The sequence below is a fragment of the Marmota flaviventris genome, chromosome 4 (genome assembly GCF_047511675.1).
Source record: "Marmota flaviventris isolate mMarFla1 chromosome 4, mMarFla1.hap1, whole genome shotgun sequence".
NCBI classification, from domain to species: Eukaryota; Metazoa; Chordata; class Mammalia; order Rodentia; family Sciuridae; genus Marmota; species Marmota flaviventris.
This window is the reverse complement of record NC_092501.1, coordinates 136,867,132-136,888,442: the sequence shown is the minus strand read 5'-3', so window position 1 is coordinate 136,888,442 and position 21,311 is coordinate 136,867,132. Positions and strand designations below refer to the sequence as shown.

General features: G+C 32.3%; 1 protein-coding gene and 1 non-coding gene across 5 annotated transcripts in view; both read left to right on the top strand.

The window, feature by feature from the left end:
• Nbea (neurobeachin) overlaps positions 1-21,311 on the top strand; it is a 639,704-nt gene that overhangs the window by 309,858 nt on the left and 308,535 nt on the right. For all 4 annotated transcript variants that reach the window (XM_071611544.1, XM_071611543.1, XM_071611542.1 and 1 more), the window contains exon 35: positions 17,121-17,185. In XM_071611544.1, the coding sequence (XP_071467645.1) occupies positions 17,121-17,185 (65 nt within the window). The remainder of the gene's footprint in view (positions 1-17,120; positions 17,186-21,311) is intronic.
• On the top strand, positions 18,626-18,753 carry LOC114087515 (small nucleolar RNA SNORA40). Its single transcript, XR_003581848.2, has one exon. It is a non-coding gene; the product is annotated as a small nucleolar RNA SNORA40 (small nucleolar RNA).

Sequence of the window (21,311 nt, the reverse complement as noted above, 5' to 3'; positions counted from 1 at the left end):
GATTCTAAGTCTATAGATATTGGTTTTAATTATTACTTAAGAATATATTCATTAGTTTCATCAAAGGCATACCACATCTGGTGGTATATAGAAAACTTAATTTCAGATGAAGGATGTTATACTTATAGGGAAAGGAGTGAGGGTATGAGGTTAAACTAACTTAGCACCTTTGGAGAACTCTAACCAATAGACTGGTAATTTATGGAAGAATGTATAGACTCAACCTCCTATCTGTATTTAGATAGTTACCCTATGTATAGATAGCAATAGTTAGGAGATTGAAAGTGGGATAGAGAGAATACGAATGAAAAAAAAGAAAAAAAAATAACAAGGAAGAAAAGAGAAATAAGAGAAGGAAAAGGAAAGTAAGATAGAAAATTAAAAAATGGGGGGAAGGTGGGGTATATGCAATTCCTCTATATTATATTACTTTGGTAATTCGGTTGTTCATGCACAGTTCTTGGTTTCACATATGTTGAAGTTGTGGAAGAGAGAGAAGAAAAGAGAGAAAGAAAGTGAAAAAAGAAAAAAAAAAGTCTCTCAGAACACTGTTTTCCTTGCTTCCAGTAGGTGGCGTTGTCTATTCCTAGCTTGAGCCTCTGTATTCAGGGTGGTGGGTATAGCCCGTGTGAAAGGAAATGAGCTTCCACCTGTATCTTCCCTACTCTAGTCTCTGAGGTAGAAACCAGGTGCCTGTACAGTTGTTGTTTTGCGTTGATAGCTACAACCCCCAAAAGCTTGTGGGAAATATTTTGAGTTATTTCAGCTAAGGGTGGGGGAGTTGGAAACCGGGTACCTGGATCAGCTGCAGAACCGTGCTGGTAGCCACACCCCCTTTGATGGGTTTTAAGGGTTGATAGGCTTCCTCCGGACTAGCACAGGGGCCCGGGCTGGGCTTCCTCCTCCAATCTGGCTTGGCGCCGGGCGGCTTCCTCCTCTGGTCTCTGTTTTTGTTTTTTATTGTATTACAATTTTTATTACACATATATACCACAATTTTTCCTATCTCTGTATGTAAAGTAGGTTGACACCCAATTCGTGTCTTCATACATGTACTTTGGATAATTACCACTTTTATACATTTCTTTACATTTTTTGGTAGATTTTATTTATTTTATCCTATGTTAATTCCATCATAATTTTTAAAAACTTAGTATCATGTAATAAACATTTTTTATTTCCTCTTTTTTCCCAATGCACATTTCCTTTCAACATTTTTCTGTAGTTCTGTTGTTGCTGCTTTAATAATTATATGCTCACAGTAAGTTGAATAATAGTACATAGAATTCCTTGTACCCTTCATCTAGCTTCCTCATTAGTGTTATCTATAATATAATTCTAGAGCAGTATAAAAACCCAGAAATTAGTATTAATGTAATATTGTTATATAAACTACAGACACTATTCAGCTTTCTCTGTTTATGAGCATTATTGTCTGTGTGTATATATAGTAAGAACAATTTTATTCCATGCGTTAGTGCAGCCAGGACAGTTGTTACTGGTTCCTCACATCTACACAATTATTCCAAACACTTTTCTTTCATGAAGATTTTCTGGTGTGTTAGTGTATCGTTTAATCTATCACTCTTTTAGCATTTGGCATAAATTTGGATAGTAAAACAGAAGTATCTACTTACAAGTTTTATGTGATAAAGGCATGAGGTTATCTATTACATTACACTTTCCCTTAGAATAAACCTATGTCCAGTGTTTCCTCTTTTTGAAGCATTCTATGCAACCAATGGAGAAAATAAGTTTTATATAGTTAATTTGACATTTATTGAAAACATTTTAAATTATAGATTATTTATTTAAAACAATCCAAAAGGAATGAATACTTAAGAATAACATGAAGTTCACTGACTGTGTGTTACTCATGTATATTTTGCTATAAAGTGTCACCTAACTAAATTTCATTTTTCTATTGCCACAGATGCCTTCTGTTTTGTTCTATACTACATCATATGCACCTAGCACAGTGGCTACTATGTAGTATAGTTACTTATTGACTTGTTGAGTTAATTCATAAACAAAAAAGCAATATATCATTTTCAAGGTAATTTCTTTATATATATATATATAACATGAAAGATGTTATTTCATCACTTTTAAGTATATAATTCAGGATCATTAAGTACATTCAGAATATCATGCAACTGTAAATTTTCAACACCCCAAACCAAATCTCTTTTCTACCCATTAAAGTAACAATTCCTCGTTGTGCTTTTCTCCCAACTCGCTGGCATTTGTAATCTCCTTTTTATATGTATGAACTAACAGATTCTATGTATTTCCTATTCTTTGTAAGTGGACTCATGCTTTGTCTTTTGGTGTCTAGCTTATTTCTTTTAAAATGTTTTAAGTTCATCCACTTGGAATATATCACAGTTTTATTCCTTTTTATGATTGAATGATATTCCATTATGCATATAGTAATAGATTTATTTGATCCATTCATCTCTTGGGTGGACTATTGGTTGTTTCCACCTTTTAACTATTGTGAATAATTCTCCTGTGAGCATTAATGTGGAAGTATCAGAGTTTCTTTTGGCATATACCTAGGAATAGAATGGCTGGGTAGTGTGTAATTCTGTTTAACTTTTTGAAGAACCACCCAAATGCCTCTCACAATAGTGGTACCATTTTGCATTCCTCTGAGGAATGTATAAGGTTCCACTTTTTCCATATCCTCGCTTAACATTTGTTATTTCTATGGATTTTTTTGTTTGATTGATTTTGCTTTAGTTTTAATTGTAGTCATCCTAATTGAGTGTAAAATGGTTTCTCATTGTGGTTTTGATTTACATGTCCCCCAAAACTAATAATGTTGACCATGTTGTCATGTACATATTGGCCATTTTGGGGGAAACAGTTTTTATTCAAATCATTTGCCTACTTCTTAATTGTATTGTTGCTGTTGTTGTATTTTATGTGTTCTGTGTCTATTTTGGCAATTAAAATTTTATCAAATATGTGATTTAGAAATATATTCTTCCATTTTCTGAACTGTCATTTGTTTTGTTTTCCAGTATTAGGATTTCAACCCAGGGATGCTTATCTACTAAGCTACATCGTCAGGCATTTATTTATTTATTTGTTTATTAACTTACATATTTACTTACTTACTAACTGTTTTAAGACAGGATCTCACTAAGTTGCTGAGGCAGGCCTTGAATTGTGGTCCTTCTGCCCCAGCCTCCCCAGTCTCTGGGATTGTAGGTGTGTACTCTCATGCCAGGCTTCATTTTTGTGGTAGTGTCTTGATATGCAATAGTTCTTAATTTCAGTGGTGTCCAATTTATTAATTTTTGTTGTTGCCTTTGTTCTTATAATAAGATTCATACCTATGAATCGATTTCCAAATCCATGTTCATGCAGATTTACCCCAAGGTGTTCTTCTAAGAGTTTCAGAGTTGTAGTTCTTATGTTTGAGTCTTTGATTCATTTAGAGTTAATTTTTATATGAGGGTATGAAATAGAAGTCCAGCTTCACTCTCACTCATTGGTGTGTTGATATTTGGTTTTCTCAGCACCAGTTGTTGCAAAGATTATCTTTTACTCATTGTATTGAAAAACAGTTGAACATGGATGCCATGAATGGTTTTTGATTCAAGAAGTAGATATTGTGTATTTTAAAAATTGAGAATATTATAAATTTAAAAGGATTTCTCCTTTATCTCTTATTTTTACTGCTCAGGAGTAATGACTATTAGCCATTTAATGCATAGCCTGTCAAATTATTTCTGTACATGAATTAAAATTATTTTTTTATGATATTAATACAAGCTAAAATTGATATTACAACATGTATACAAATAGCTTTTCTCCTGATTCACACTCTAGAATATTGTTCCATGGAAGTAAAATGTAGGCCACGTACAATTATCAGTTTTCTAATAGTTACACTAAATAAGATTAAAAAGAAACAGGAGACTGACTTCAATAACATTTCAAATCACATAGATTTCAAGTGTGGTAATAATCTTATGTGGCTAGTAGATGAAATATTTGTCAGCAGAACTCTGCCTCCTATAGATGAAATATCTGTGATTTTCTTTTAAAAATGTGAATGTAATCCAAAATTAGAACAAGTTATTCTATAATTCCCAGTATTCAGTAAATCATCAAAGACCAGCCAATTATGTGTCAGAAGTTCTTATACTGGCTTAAAACGTATGTTACCTAGACTCTCTACAACTCTTAAGATTTTAAGCAGTTATTCATGAAGAAATATGAATATTAATACATAATTCTGTTTCATGCCAGTGAAGTGCAACATTTCAAGTTTATATATTGGTCGATTTTATTTATGTTCTTAAGTATAATATCTAACAGAGCCATGGAGTGGTGTATTATTTTTCTGAAGCATGAGCTGAGATTCTGTGTCCTCTAAGTCTGAGAATAGGTAAGCCCTACAGACAACAGAGCATAAGTGGTTCATTCTAGCAGGGTTGTTCTCTAGTCATTCTTAAAAACAGGGCAGTTTTTATAGTGCTATTTGCTCTGGGATGTGGCCTAACCCCATGTGGTAGTCAAGAAATATGTTTATATACAAAAGCCCCAATATACATGTTGAGAAATGTTGTATATTTTTATCTTTAGATTGCGAACATTTTTGAAAAGTCAACTATATGGAGCATCTTAATAATTCCCAACACTTTTATTACATATTTGCATACTTTATATAATTCTTGATGCTAACGATATGATTTCCTTTATATTTATATTTTACTGTACTTTTTCTTAGGTTGTAACGCTTTGGAGAACATTTTACTGGCACACGTATTTTTATTTCTAAAATAATATGACAAAGGCCATCATCAAAAATGATACAGGGGCTGGGGATGTGGCTCAAGTGGTAACACACTTGCCTGGCATGCGCGGGGCGCTGGGTTTAATCCTCAGCACCACATAAAAATAAAATAAAGATGTTGTGTACACCAAAAACTGAAAAATAAATATTAAAACATTCTCTCTCTCTCTCTCTCTCTCTCTCTCTCTCTCTCTCTCTCTCTCTCTCTTAAAAAAATGATACAGCACAATAGAACTTAAGACAAAATAATAGTACATCTGTCAGGATACAAACTCGTGATAGCTTTTTAAATTTACTTTTATTATTTATTTATTTATTTGTTTATTTACTTATTCTTATGATATTGGGGATTGGATCCAGGAACCCATATATGCTAGACAAGTGCTCTCTGCCTCGAGTTACATTCCCTGTTTATGTTTTGAGTTTAGATAGGATCTTGCCAAATTATCCAGGCTGACTTTAAACTTGCTGTCCTCCTGCCTCAGCCTCCAGAGTAACTAGGATTACAGGCATGCCTCACTGCATCTCGCTTGCATAATAGATTTTATTTTATTTTATTTTATTGTGGTACTGGTGATTGAGCTCAGAGCTTGGTGCATGCTAGACAAATGCTCTGCCACTGACTCACATCCCAGTCCACACATAATAAGTTATAATAAAAGTATTTTTATTTTAACAAGAGTAAAAAAATCTTTGGCCTGCTAAACAACAGAAACTAGAAGAATGATGTCATGATTATTTTATTGACTACAGAGCAGCATAGGATTTATATATTTGTTTTTGTTTTAAAGTTCTTGCTCTGTCAAAGTTAAACATCAAAAAGTGAAACTCTTCAAAACCACATTATTAAATCTTAATCTGTGTATTCGAGTGTGAGAGATACCAGTGTTTTAAAATGTTGCATGATTGTTTTTAATTTCTAATTTAAATTATTTTCATTTAAAATGTCAAAAATCTTGAAAGTTTGTAAAAAACTTAGAGCTTTAGTGTTCTCTATGTGCAAATAGATATTAAAATCTGAAACATTCCACCTATTTTCTTATTTAATAAAATTTTCATTTCCAGGCTGGGCATATATCTCAATGATAGAAGTCAAGGTTGTATACTCAAACAATCCCTAGAACTGGAAAAATACAGAACAAAACTTTCCTTGCTTTAATTTCCAATATCTACTAAATAGCAGGTTTCCTCATCAACAATTCAGATTTAGATTCAGCTTATAAATGTGTTATTTTATTCACAATTGTAGAAGATATTCTGTAGATCAAAAATATTGTGAAAAAAAATAACACATCTCTGGAATTTTATCATTTTTCCCTTAGCAATACAGTATGACAGCTATTTATGTAGCATTTATATCATATATAGTAATCTAGAAATTATAATGAAAAGGAGGATATACACAATTTATATACAAATGTGATACCATTTTATGTAAGAAACTTGAACATCCACAGATTTTGTTGTTTGTGAGAGATCCTGAAACCATCCTCCCATTGATACTGAGGGGTGCCAGTGTATGTATGCTATATGTATTAGTAGTTACAGAAGATGCTGTCTTTAAAAACATTATCCTATAAAACAAGCTACATTTTTCTTTATTAAAAGCACAAACACAGCCTAGTGCAGTGGTACATGCCTGTAATCCCAGCAGCTTGGGTGGGTAAGACAGGGGTATCTCCTGTTTAAAGCCAACCTCAGAAAAAGCAAAGTGCTAAACAACTCAGTGAGACCTGTCTAAATAAAATACAAAATAGAGCTGGGGATATATGGGTCAGTGGTTGAGTGCCCCTTGAGTTCAATCCCTGGTATTCTCCACCACCCCCGCAAAAAAAAAAAGCACAAACTCTAGTACATACATATATTGATAATCTTATAATAATGTGTGTTGAATTTATTAAGTTTAGTAATCTGCTAAAATTCTGAGATGTTCTTATGTTTTTATTTAACATTAAGTTTCCTTTTAGTAATCAATTAAATTTATTTCCATATTGCTTAATAGTATTTCCATGATTAGCCTTCATACCAGTAATGTTTTTTTAACTATTCATTGATATATTCATTTCCTGTACCTAATTTTTCTTATTTTATTTTCTGCGTAGCATTTTTTTGTCACACCTTGTACTTATTAACTTCACTAAAATTGCACAGATTTATGAGCAGGTCAATTATAACGAACATTCACTTTGGAAATTAAAGGACCACTACTTCACTTTATTGTAAAACTTAATAATAAGTAGAAATTGAGGGCATAGGAAATATAAAATAATTTCTGGTGTTCCAGATGACTTTTTAAAATTTTTATTATTAGTTGTTCAAAACATTACATAGTTCTTGACATATCATATTTCATACATTTGATTCAAGTGGGTTATGAACTCCCATTTTTACCCCATATACAGATTGCAGAATCACATCAGTTAAAATTTCAATTTATCCTCCCAAATTTTGACTTGTAATATTTTCCGTATTTTCAAAAACTTTAAGATATGTTAAATCTCTAAAGACATTCAGTTGGTTTATTTAATTGCATACAAAGAAGAAGAAATGAGAATTGTGTATTGAGCTGACACAGATGAAGAGAACTGATGGCAAAAAAATATATATTCTTTGTCTGAGATTTCCTCTAGGTAATTTAAATACCATACAGTGATTTTGATGAGAACATAGGGATTTCATTGTCATCCTTCTGGAACTTATTTGTCTTTAAAGTATTTAGTTTCAAAGAGTCCTTAATATCCAATTCAGTTCCCTGAAAAGTCCTTCATTTTAAGGACACTTTATGTATCCATGTAGAAGAGTTTAAAAAAATGTGATAAAACAGATTTGGCAGTTCTCTGTAGGCATTCAGACCTGAAGTTAAATGTATTTCCATACAAATATAGAAATTTGATGGCTAAGGTTAATCCACATCTTTTCTTAGGTTGTTTGTTTTCTTTAGTAGCTGATTGTTGCGTGTGTGTGTGTGTGTGTGTTTTCTCTAAAAGGGCAAAAGACATATTGGAATGACTTTTTAGGATTAAGACTTCAACATACACTTTTTCCCATCACTGCCAAGAGCTTTTCCTTGTTTAAATGATGGGAAATTATTATTATCCCTTTACACATATTCTCAGGTATACATTAACCTTGTTTTAAGCAATTCCTCTAAATCCATATGTTAGTGAATAAAGTTTTCTTCCCTGATCACCTGTATCCTGTTTTATAACTCTCCACATAGTTTGTACCTCAGCAACCACAACAAATAGTCAACTCCTCTTCTGTGCTATGTACTTTTTTTGTTTTCCCAAAGTTTTGTGCTTTTCCCATTTTACTATTTTATCTAATAATGATTTTGAAACTTATGGAATTAGTCACATAATAATTTAAATTTAAAGAAATACTTTCTGAAGTAACAAAGCCAATGTCTATTAGTGATTATAATCATTTCCTTTCCTAATTTATTATTTTTTTTTACACATTATAAGGTAATTGATACTTTGGGTCTTACAAATAAAAGAGCATTCATGAGAGTAAAATTCTTTAAAGGACCTAAGGACTAGCCTTAAGGATGTGGATACATCATTAATCACCATATAGATTATAGTGTAATTATGATGCAATATTGTACTATTTTACAATATAATTCGAAGGAAGTATAAATAGTTGAACAATTTGAAGGAAAATATATATATATTTTCTAACAACTGCTGAATTGCTGCATGCTTGAAAACTAGGTATGTTATGTCTTATATGTATGTAATTTTGTTTTAAAAAGAGAAAGCTGACCTTTCAGTGGTCTTCAGCACTGACTTCACATTGAAGTCATCTGGGAGTTTCAAAACTGTTTTGGTATCTGGGCCCTATCCTGAGAGACTATTTTGGTATTTTTGGTCTTTTTTACAACTTCCCTGTTGATTTTGTTGTTGTTGTTGTTGTTGTTGTTCAACCAATATTGAGATCTACAGATTTAAGATCATAGATTTTGGAGGATTAAATTCAGATCAATAAAAAAAAAACATTGATCACATATGCTATATGCCAGATACATGCTACTTAATAGGTACAAAAAATTGAATAAAGATCATTCTGTTAAGGAGTTTGTGATATAGTGATAAATATATATGTAAATAATTAACTACAAAATATAACATTCTATTTCAGAAGCAATATTCTATGGTTAATAGAAATAATATTGGGCCGAGGATATATAATTCAATGGTAAAGATGTGCTTAGCATGTGTGAGGCCCCTGTGTTCCATCCTCAACACCATAAAAAAAAAGTGATATTAAGTGATAAGCAAGTAATGGTCAAGGCTTTATCTCAACTCCTATTTTCAAAGTTTTTTGTTTTTGTATTTACGAAACAGGTTAATTATGGTGCTCAGGCTGGCCTTGAACTTCTTGGCTCAAGTGATCCTCTTGCTTCACTCTGGCTTGTAGATGGGACTGCACACATACCACCACATTTGGCCCTATTTTCAAAGTTTTAAATTGTGATTTATGTGACATTCTTTAAGATACTACCATAAATTATTGTTAAAGTATCATGCTTTTTCATAGGAGTATGGTCTAAAAAATCATCTACAGTTTGGGATAACCACAGAATGAGATTTCCATGTTATAGTCATAGGATACTTTTTCCTTCCCATTCCAATTTTTTCCCTTAGACATGCATTTGTGATTACCAGAAATTATTAAACAAACTTAAAATCACATTCAACCCTGACATTTTCTGAGAAGATTATGTGCTTTATTTTGTGAGAAATATTTTATTGTCTCTTTTCTCTTTCTCATTTAGTATATTTAAAAAGTAGTAGAAAGAAATTTGTGATCTCATCAATGCCTTAAGAGATCATTTTGTTTAAAATTCACCAATATAGAAAGAATCAACAAAAAAATGTCTTATTCAGTCTGGGACTGTAGCTCAGTGGTACAGCACCACCCTCACATGTGTGAGGCACTGGGTTCAATCCTCAGCCCCACATAAAAATAAATAAATAAAGACATTGTGTCCATCTACAACTATTGAAAAATCTTTTTTTAAAAAAATTCTTATGCTAAATCCCAGAAGATAGCTGGTGAAACTTATGTGTAAATCAGCTTTGGGGGCTACTTGTATAGCTTAAGCCATTAATTCCCCAACTTTTCTACTGAGACAACACCCCAAGCTTTATATTTTGGGTCGTTTTTCAAATTCTCTTTGATTTTTTTTTTCTTCAGCCAATATTGAGATCTACAGATTTAAGTGATACCGAAGATTTTGGAGGATTAAATTCAGCTCAACAACAAAAATACATTGATCACATATTGATCAATACTGTTACTTAAAATTTATACACAGATATGTGCTAGTTAATAGGTACAAAGAATTGAAGGAATTATTAGGATAACCCAAACTCTAAGACATGCCAACCTGAATAAACACAAATGCTCTATGTACTTATACTTTAAAATTCACACATTACTATATTATTTTGATATTGCTTACAATTTTGAGGGTTTTTCACTCCCTCCCAGACTTCAAGGAGATGAATATGTACTTGCTGGAACATAGTATATCACCTACCTGGGAATTAAATATCTTGTACCCAAATTTGAAAAACAAAAACATTAAATTCCCTTCAGAGGAGACAAGTAGACATTTGTGACATTACAGATTTTTTAAAATAATTTTAAAAAATTTTTTAGTTGTCCATGGACCTTTATTTTATTTGCTTATTTAGATGTGCTGCTAGGAATTGAACTCAGTGCCTCACATGTACGAGGCAAGCACTCTACCCCTGAGCTACAACTCCAGCCCCAACCTTACAGGTTTTTAATAGTGATTTATATAGTAACAGACACTGACTTGATAAATTAAAATTATGCAAATTGGAAAATATACTTGATGAAAAATTTTGAAAACCTTCGATAATTCAATCTGGGACTGTAGCTGAGTGGTACAGCACCAGCCTCACATGTGTGAGGCACTGGGTTCAATCCTCAGCCCCACATAAAAATAAAGACATTGTGTCCATCTACAACTATAAAAAATGTTTTTTAAAAAAGTCTTATGCTAAATCCTTATGCTTATACTCTTAGTATTATGTGAAATTTACTTTGATCATTAATTCAGATCAAGACCTGCAAAACTATCCTTATACTCATAGCCGTCTCACAAATGTATAACCCAATAAATGTCTGGTAGAGAAAAAATATGTTTGGCAAGCAATGAACAGAACCTAGGAGAAAAGGGCACAAGGGAATATACTGTTCCTTAAAATTTATACATAGGGATATTTTTATATTTCCCATCAATGTCACTAAAATTCTTCAAAGTAAATTCTTGTGGCCTTAGTGCTGTAATATAGTCACGGTGGCAATTACATCACTGATTTTATTTGAACTTGTTATCACTAAAGATAAATAAAGCATGGCTTTTCCTTTAAAGATTCAGTACTTAAATCTAATATATAATGCGCACAAAAAAGTATGTAAAGAATAAATGAACATTACAGAGACATAATACAAATTAACTTTCTTGTCTTAAATTCTCATGTTAGAAATAGTAGTATTTCAACTTATGTTATTTTAAAACCCTGTGTGTAAGAACAGGAGTACAGTAATGATTACCTTTGGTATGAACATCTTAAGAGGTCTCCTTACTTACCTCCTGGCCCTATATCTCTGCTAATAATGAGAGATGAATTGTATATTGATTTCTGCCTACCAACAGATTACTAATTAATATTTATTGAATATAAACTTAGTTTTCTCATTCTGTAGCAGGTGCTAAAATTAAAACTATATGAAGATTTAAAATCACATTGCTCTTCAATTCAAAATACCAACACCAAGGAGTTTACAGTCTTCTGGAAAAGAAGTACAGTGAAGTCTATAACCTTGTCACTTTGGTTTAGATTCCTTCACAAGTACTAACCAAACTTTATATATGAACAAATAAAGGAAAAATTCATCTACACTTATTACTAATTACTTTTCTCTGAAGAAATAACTTCCCTTATAACTTTTCAGGACATCCCATTTCCTTGTGCCTTCTTCAGGATTTCCATATCACTGTTTATCTGTCATAATTGGTATGTCTTTATCTCTGTCCTTCCTAGAGTCTACTACATATTTAACTTTCTTCATTTTAGGAAATTTGATCATGTCTTTTTCTAAACCGCCTGTCCCATTTTTTACTTTGCTTTTATCACAAACTTTTGGTACTTGTATACTCTAGTTCCTACATCCTCTTCTTCCATTCTCTTAATTTACAAGCCCAGTTCAGTCCACCTTTCCTCTGTTGCATTCCATCCACCAATCCAGAGACTCCTCTGGTGTTGTTGTCATCCCTGACATTGTGACAGGTAGGGAAATTGACAGTGTGACAATATGCAAACAAATGGTGTGATGGAGTTCTAATGCTTATATTTAAAAACTCTGAAAAATATTGGGAAGAAAATGAGAAAGTAATCCAGTCTAACCATCACAAAAAGGTTAAAGAAGATATTCTTGGGCAAGAAGACTTCTTCCAGCCTCTCTGACGTAGACTCCTCTTTGGAAGGAAACTTGGGAGGGAGAGCAGTGCTAGAATTTCAGGCATTTTGGGAAAGCAATTGAACTCAGATATGAAGCCCACTAATAGCTTTACATTGTCATCAGACAAGTTCAGGAGTTATATTGCCTGCCAATATTATGGCAAAGAAATTATGGAAGAAAAAAAATAATTGCAATGATCTTTTCTTTATTATGTTTTTCGTTTTCTTGTTTTCAAATTTACAAATAGAATTTTGTGTATTTTCTATATAACACATGATGTTTTGAATTATATATACATCATGGAATGAGTAAATGTAGCTAATACATTCATCACCTGTTATCATTTTTGTGGTGACCACACTTTATATCCACTCTCTTGGCATTTTTTTCAAGAATACAATGTATTAACAAGGAATACAATATATTATTAACTATAGTCATCATGCTGTATAATAGACTGCATGAACTTTCTCTCTTATCTAACTGGAGTTTGTATCTTTTAACCAAAACTCCCCCATTCACCCCACATCCCACACTAGCCACTGGTAACCACCATTCTACTCTCTACTTGTATTTTCACTGTAAACATTTTTTAACCATATCATAGCACATAACTCTTAAAGCCTAGCCATTAGCATACTAAAAAGTAAGGGGCACAACCCCTAATTTTTCAACTATAATATTATCATAATTTTGGAGGGCACGAATGTTTCTTGTGAATATCATTTGTAGCTGCACTATTCATTTTCTTCCTTAAACAACCCTGTTCTCTGGAATTAATTACCTCTTTGCTATTAGTCAGTTCATTGTTTTTCTGAATCTATCCTTAAAGTTTTACAACCTTTCCAATAGCACCAAAATATACTATAAATACAGTGCAGTTCATGCATTCTCTGAGCCTCTGCTCAACTGTCATCTTGGTACTTACATTCACCCTTATTTGGAGAATTCCCATTGCCTCTCTTCTGTGGTCAGCCCATTGTTTGTTCTTAGAGCTGTGTCTATCTCTTTTTGACATTTTTCCCTGTTAGTAATAGTTAGACTTGGTCACATATGTTTGATTCGTTCCCTTATTTTGAGTTCTGAATAGGTTGGGAGCTTGGGCTTGGTCACTTGACTTTGTGGCCACTGAAATGCGGGCCAAGTACTACTTGTGTGCAGAAGCTGCAAGTGCCAGTGCATTGGCATGATTAAAACCACATTTTCTCTTCATCTTGGTTGCCAGCAATGTTCCAGAAAGTGGCTACATTGCCATTCTGGCTCCCAGAATAAGATTAATGATGGTAAAGAACAAAACACGGGTAATGTATATAGAAACTGAACATAAAATAAACCTTTGTTTTTTAAGCCCCTGAAATTTGAAGACTGTCACAAATGTAATCTTGTCTGTTCTATTTGACATACTCATTTTGCAGAGCATTTCACAAGTAGGTTCTTGAATGAAAGTGGATGAAGAAAACATTTTTATGTGTGTCTGAAAAAGTGATCATTCTATCCTTATGATTATTTGATAGTTTAGCAGCATACACTTTCTGAGTATTATGCTCTTCATAATTCTGAAGTCATTGCTTTCTTCTGCCTTCCTATTTTGCTGTTGGGAAATCTAGTGTCTGATTCGTGATTCTTTGTATAAACTATCTTTTTTTTTTTTTTTCCTGTTAGCCTTTTTCTTCTCCCTGAGAATCTATAATTTCCTGTGGAAATTATGTCATATATTCATTTCTGGAAGAGAAATGAAATTTCTCTGATAATTTCCTATCTTCCATATTTCTTATTTATTCTTCCCAAAATTCCTACTCAATGGATGCTAGCAGTTCAAAGGAAGAACCTCCAGTTTCTTAATTTCCTTATCTCTTTTGTTTTCTATTGCTGTCTTTTAATTGCATCTGAGTATCCTTTTGTTCTGTTTCCTGGGAGATATTTTCATCTTTTTTTCTAAAGTTTTCTTTTTTATCAGCAGTATCTTTATGTATCTGAAATTATGTTAATACAGTGATTTCTGTTTCTTTATTATTTCTCATTTTCCCCTTCTCCCCACCCCTACCATCACTATCTTTTTACTGTCATTTGGGTCCGTATCTTTCATGTCAGTTTGCCAACAGGACTCCAGGTAATGACTTTGAAAGTAATATTTGTGATTAAAGGGTCCTTTATCATTTTGTTTTCCTGAACTACTGTATATCTATAGACTGTTTTCTTTTGAATAATGCAATATATCCTGCCTCTGTTTTTAAATTTTGATAGTTATTTTACTCTTTCTTTCAAATGCTATTTTTTGTCTCATATATTGTGGATGCTGCCAAGACTCAGCCTAGGTCTTTTGATCCTCTTATTGTTTATTCTTAGGAGACTTCCATCTTATGCCATGCATTAATTAATATTTCCATGCAAATAATTCCAGGTCCCACATTTATTTTTGATATATCAGCATCCTTCTATATCCAACAAATGTTAACTAAAGACGACAGTGTTTACGATTTTCCCTAAAAATATATCCTTCTCAAGTATTTTCATAATAAAATACCATTCTCCTACTCAAACACACTGAAAACTTAATAACTTACTTCATTCTACTCTTCTATTCCAGCCCTAAATCTAAATTCTTATCTAGTCCTAGCATCTCTTCTTTGTAATGTCTCTTATTTTCCATTTCCCTATTCAAAGTACTATGTTGCATTCCTAGTCTCTTCTTTCTGGAAAGGCTTGTGAAATCAATTGCTATTCTTTCCTCTTGCTCAAAAAACAACACAAAAATAATTACTCTTCTAAAACACAAATTTATTTAATAAAGTCTTATGTTCATATTCTTTTATTGACTCTCTTATCCTTTAAAGCCCATATCTTAGCTCATATCAAAAGTTGTAAATTAGCCTCTCATTGTCTAAATGTAGATTGCAGATATATTAGTTTGATCTCAAAAGAATTTTTAAAACATTTTACTCTGTTTTTAGGCAGGTATTATTTGGAGTGCATTGGAACAATGGGATTTGTACTCTGTGAAACATCATTGAAACTTTTATTCCTTTTAGCAGGTTATGCTGATAGAAGATCCTTTGTATACAAACAATGTCATATAAAAAGCTAGTAGTTTGTAAAAATCTATTCTTCCTAGTGGCTCAGTTCTTCTTACATAGAATCAGTTTTCTCTGTAAGTTAGTAACCCAATAAATGTCAAGTTCTCAAGAAATCTGAAAATTTTGTAGGATCTTGGTTTGCACCAAATATAGTATATATTATGGTCTTATCTAAGAAAATGATGATAGTAAGTCATTATGTTATAATTTGAAGAAGGAGCCCTCTTTGGTTGTTATCAATAGCAATGACTTGAAAGTTTAAATAAATTCTGTTAAATGGAGTAGCAGTATTGTTATTTGGGTACGTTGTAATTAGATGTTTATGGTACTCAGGACCCAGTGACCTTAGACTCTCTCCAGGTTTCCATATCTCTTCCCAAGTTGTTGATTCTCTCTACTTCAGAAATGTAGATTCATAATTTGTTCCTTCTTTAGTTCTTCATACATTTCATTAGAGCAGGAAATATTTATGCATTCAAATTTGTACTTTGTAGGACCACGTTTATTAGGCATATGTGCAAAGACTTAAAAAGGAATGTGATTAGGAGTAAAATGAAGGGTTGACAAGCAGATTGATTTTTGTAAAGCTAAACCCATGGACAAGACAACAGTGGCCAGCAGTTATTAGTAAATAGAGAACTCCAACATATCTTTTGGGGGCAAACAATTGAACCTGCATCAATGGATATATTTGTATGTATTTTGAAAGTCATCAAATTCACAATTAATGACAGTACACTTTACTGTAAAAAAAAATCATACCCAAAGAAATAAAGAAAATAGATAATGGGGAGAGAAGAATCTATAGATGAGACAAGTAATAGGAATTTACATATATATGTAATTAATAGTGATATTTTATATGTGTGTGTGTGGGGGGGAACTGGGAGATCAGTTAATTATTCAAAGAAATATAAATTTTAATCAAAAAGCACTTCTTATCGGCTATATTTTATAAAGTTGAAATCATTTGAATAAACAAATAAACAAAAATAGATGTTTAAATCATATTATTTGCCACACGAAGCATAGAAAATTAACAATATGCTTCCCCAATCTAAAACATTATGTAATAATCATTTGTGTTCCTAATGATGACTTTGACCCTGGGAAATTGCCAGATTCACAAATATATTCTAAATTAGCAAAGAGAGAATGCAATACATTTAATTAATTAAAATTTAATATGAAGTAGATATTTTTATTTCAAATTTTAAAAGTATTTATCACTTTTGTCTATTTGGATGAATTTCAATCATTTGGTACATACATATAATTAAAATGTTTCAATTCCATGCCAATTTAATATAGAGTTTATGTTTCTAATTTTTGTTTTATAATTTTAAAGAAAATCTCTATATTAGAGACTGAAGTTTTCTATCCTGAAAATTTCTAGACGGTTATAGTCATATGAGGTCACTTCTGGTCATTGGACTGTTTCGGAAGGAAGCTTTGTGCTGGGAGGCCGCTGTACCTGCAGTCCCACTTTCCTTCTCTGTCTGCATCAAGCCTAAAATTTTCTGGGAACTTAAAAATATTATTTAAACTATGTAATATAGAACTACATTTTAGAATTTGATTTCTTATAAAATAACATTTGTTAAAATCTTGTAAATACATTCAGAAACAATATAATGTGTTATTAATATAATTAATAACATTAATATGTTCCTTAAACCAGGTGATATTTTCATTTACATGGTCATTTTTCTTATATTTGCTCTTTTTAGGAATGGCAGAATTCTATTCAGAAGAATGCAGGACTTGCATTTATTGAACTCATCAATGAAGGAAGGTAATTAATTTTACAATTTTGGGGGGGGCAACTAGTCAGTTTACATTTTATTACACTGGGCAACTGCTCCTTTCTACCATCTGTTCCAGAAATGTGTAAGAAAATATGCTTTTAGTTAAACAACTTATCACACAAGTGCTTCAACTTTAAGTTAACAAAGTTTAAAATGTTAAACTTTTTTTTGATAAAAAGGCATATATGAAATAAAGGGTTATAAGGTTTCTGTGAGATCTGAGCCACATCTTACTGAGTAGTAAAGTTGTTTTACACAGATCAAGTGAATCCAATCTGCAGTCCCATCTGCCACCCCATCTGTTTTAAGAGCAACGCTCTGTATTCCTCCCTCAGCCTCTCATTAGTTCATGTAACATAGTTTTATCTGAGCGTCGTGCACTCAAGCATCCAGTTGAAATGTGAAGGATGTTAAAATAAAAATTATAGGTCTTGGTTAGGAATTGATACATACCATTGTTAAATGATGTTATAAGCAAAATTATGTTTGAAATCATTATTTTATTTATTGCTTTGTAATTAGTAGTTGTTCACTATGATTTTTGTGATTATTTTATGGGAGGTGGACATGGTAAGACAGATGTAGCTGTCACCTTGGTCACCATACATAGTTTCTGTCAGCCCAACACCTATATCCTTTACAAGTTGAATATCCTGTATTATATAGTGCACTCTATGCAAAATAATTCCTGAGAATTTGGTATAACCTGTTCATTTCTTAAATGCAACTAGATTTAATGAGACTGATAAAGGAATAAAATTTGTATATGTAAAACATCTTTTTCTCCAAGGAGGGTGTCATGAAAAATGTTCCTTGAAAAATAGATTTTATATGGCATACAAAACCCATTTTAAAATATTTAAGTATTACTCATTTTTCTTCCAGTATGAGAAATACCTTTTGTTTTATAACAGCTCAACTTACTTATATCCTTCACCTTGATACTTAATGAAAAAATCTGTATTTCTCATGAAATCTCATGATAGGAATTGGTAATAATTATTATCTATTTTTAGGAAATAAGAAAGAAAAAATTCCCCAAAGCTCATCATTGTTATGTCAGTTTTAGAAATAACTCTGAATTCACATATATATGCCAATTTGCCATTATTTTATTTTATTTGTGAGTGAAAGAATAAATTATCTTACCCTCATTAACTTGCCTAAGAGTTAAGAAAATCAAACATCCATTACTTAAATTAAAATAAAATATTGGCTTGAAAAAGAGGTGGTAGCAAATATGCTACTATCAGAGGTATTAGGCTTCTGTACAGTTTTATTATACAGTGGTAGAGTTTGGGTTTTATTTTCCATTAGGAAAGGAGTTAGAAGTAGAGAAAGTAGTTATAAAGTTTATTTTAAATTTTTAATTAAAAAAGACTCACCATAATATTTTTATATTATCCTTAATATATGTTTCAGGGCAATGGTTTTGTATGTTTTTTTTTTTTTAACTTGTAACAAAGACTCAGACAGTTGCAAGAAAATAAATCCTCTTTTGCAATCCAGAACTCATGGTTCAGTATGAGTTTTGACACTCATAAGAAGGAATATTATGATATCTAAGACAGTTTAAAGTGAGGGTGGTAGTGATAAATACACATGGAGGTTCCAGGTCTGAAGAATTGAAGGAAATTTTAGTTACACTGATGTAGTTTTAGAATTTTCATGTTGATATGGTACTTCAAAATGACTTTTTTTTAAGAAAGGCTTTATCTTGAGAACAGAATGTTTGAAGTTGAAGGTACAAAAATGTCCTATAAATCTGTACTACACTTGAGTGTGATCACTTAGGAATGAATATGATTTTAATTCATTCATGTTCAAAAATGGTATCAGAGAGTGAGAATGGAGCCGATCCATCTACTCTAAAAATGACTATAAAGTAAATTGCTTAAAGAAATTAGAGCCCAAAGATCCTAAATGAGGAATTTTGAAATTGTTATCAGTGTATATATACTTCAGGTAGAAATAAAAGAAGCCCAATAAAACTCAGTGGCAGGACTCTCCTGAAGATATATTGTAACTCAAACTTCAGAGGAAATAAGTATGAGGCAGCAGAAGGAATCACAGCATGATATATTCCTTCAATAAAATTGTATTGACTTTAAATAAATAAATATATTTATGTTTCCATTTTTCATAGCAACTGTTCCTTGGGAAGAATAAAATAGGATTTTTGAGAATAAAAATTCAAACACAATTAGCTATAAATTTTTAAGATCAAATCATAAATTCATGAGAAAATATCTTCTCAGCACCCACTGTCTATCAAACACTGTCCATAAGAGCCAGAAGTACAAAAGTGAACAAAACAGGCATGACTCTGACTTTGGGGGAAAAACGAACATTAGATAAACATATAAAATAATGCAGGCTTGCTGTGAGAAATATGATATTGGTGTTGGTGCAGTCAAAGAGTAGGGCCCCTGACCTAGTCTGGAGGCTGAATGTGGTTTTAAGTGTTTTATAAAACTGTATCATCCAAAATGGAATGTCATCTTAGATAAGCCCTGGAACATGGTTAGGAAATAGCCAATTGTGAAAAAAATAAAATAGAGGAATAAAACTTTAGGCAGAGGGAATGGTGGAGTGCAAAGGCCTGGAGGTGAAAGATAGCAAATTATGTTACTGCAAATGTATTTTATGACAGCCAGTATCTATTTAAGTGCAGGTTTTACACTGGACACATAGAGACAAGAGTAATACCTTCAGGGAAAGGGTCATTGGCAAAGGACATACCATGAAATCATTTGTAAACTTTGCAAAGAGTGCCTGGGGGTAATTGAAAAGATTAGATATAGCCTTCAGTTTGGTGAATGGATTTTGGGGGTGCATGACTATGTGAGGTTTCAGTAATCCTATTGAAGATGATAGTATCATGGACCAATAAGAAAAAAATCAAGGATAACAATTTTTGGCTTTAGCAACTAGTTATCTTATAGTAAGTATAAAAATAGTTCACTTAGCTAGAACAAGAGAGGAGGAGAACCATGAGTTGGTTTGGAGGTATTCTCACTTTGGTGTACATTGTACTTGTAGCACCTGTGAAATGTCTAATTACAGATGTTTTTAAATAGACAGCAGGGCATTTGAATCTTGAGCTCTCCAAAGAGAGAGCTAGAATGGAGTTTTTGATTTAGGAGACTCCAGCTTGTACTTTGTAAATTATGAAGGAAACAAGATGCTCAGGGAGCATGAGTAGAATGAGTGGAAAACCTAGGGTCAAGCATTCATTGCTGTGTCTGCTGGTAATTCTTTCACCCTGCATCTACATGTGTTTGGCTATTCTTATATTGCAGGAATCACATTGAGTAACACCCTCTCACAGAGACTCCCCTGGCAGTCTTCTTGAGTCTTTGTACCATTGTGGCTTGACTTTGTTTTAATGGCTTAATGACATTATCTCAAATTATCTTCTTTGTTTACTTGTTTACATCTGTCTCCCCCACTTAAATGTATTTTTTCTTAAGAACTTGCATTTTATTCACTGTTTTATTTGGTACTACATTTTAGGAGTCTGGAATAGTACTTAGTATCTAGCTAGCAATCACAAATATTTATTGAAGGAATGAGGGGAAAATGTTGATTTTTAACAGAATTTAAAAGACCACTGGCTGCAGTCACAGGAGAGTAACGGTGATTCCATCTATACTTACCTGGTGGGTACCTGTGTATTATAGATGCTGAGTGTGGACCCAAGCTTTACCCTAATAGAGCTTACAGTCTAGAGGGACAGCAGACTTCTACTGTGTATTTATGGGCATAATTATAATAGAGGATGCTATGGGATCCCATAACTAAGGGAGGCATTTTTAATTTAATTTTTAAGAAATAAATGACAGCAGAATGCATTACAATTCTTATTACACATATACAACACAATTTTTCATATCTCTGGTTGTATATAAGTATGTTGACACTAATTCATGTCTTCATACATGTACTTTGGATAATGATGTCTATCATATTCCACCATCCCTCCTAACCCCCTACTCCCTCCCATTCCTTCCACACCTCGGCCTATCTAGAGTTCTTCTATTCCTCCCATGCTCCCCCTCCCTACTCCAGTATGAATCAGCCTAAGGGAAGAATTTTTTGAGAAAACAGTGG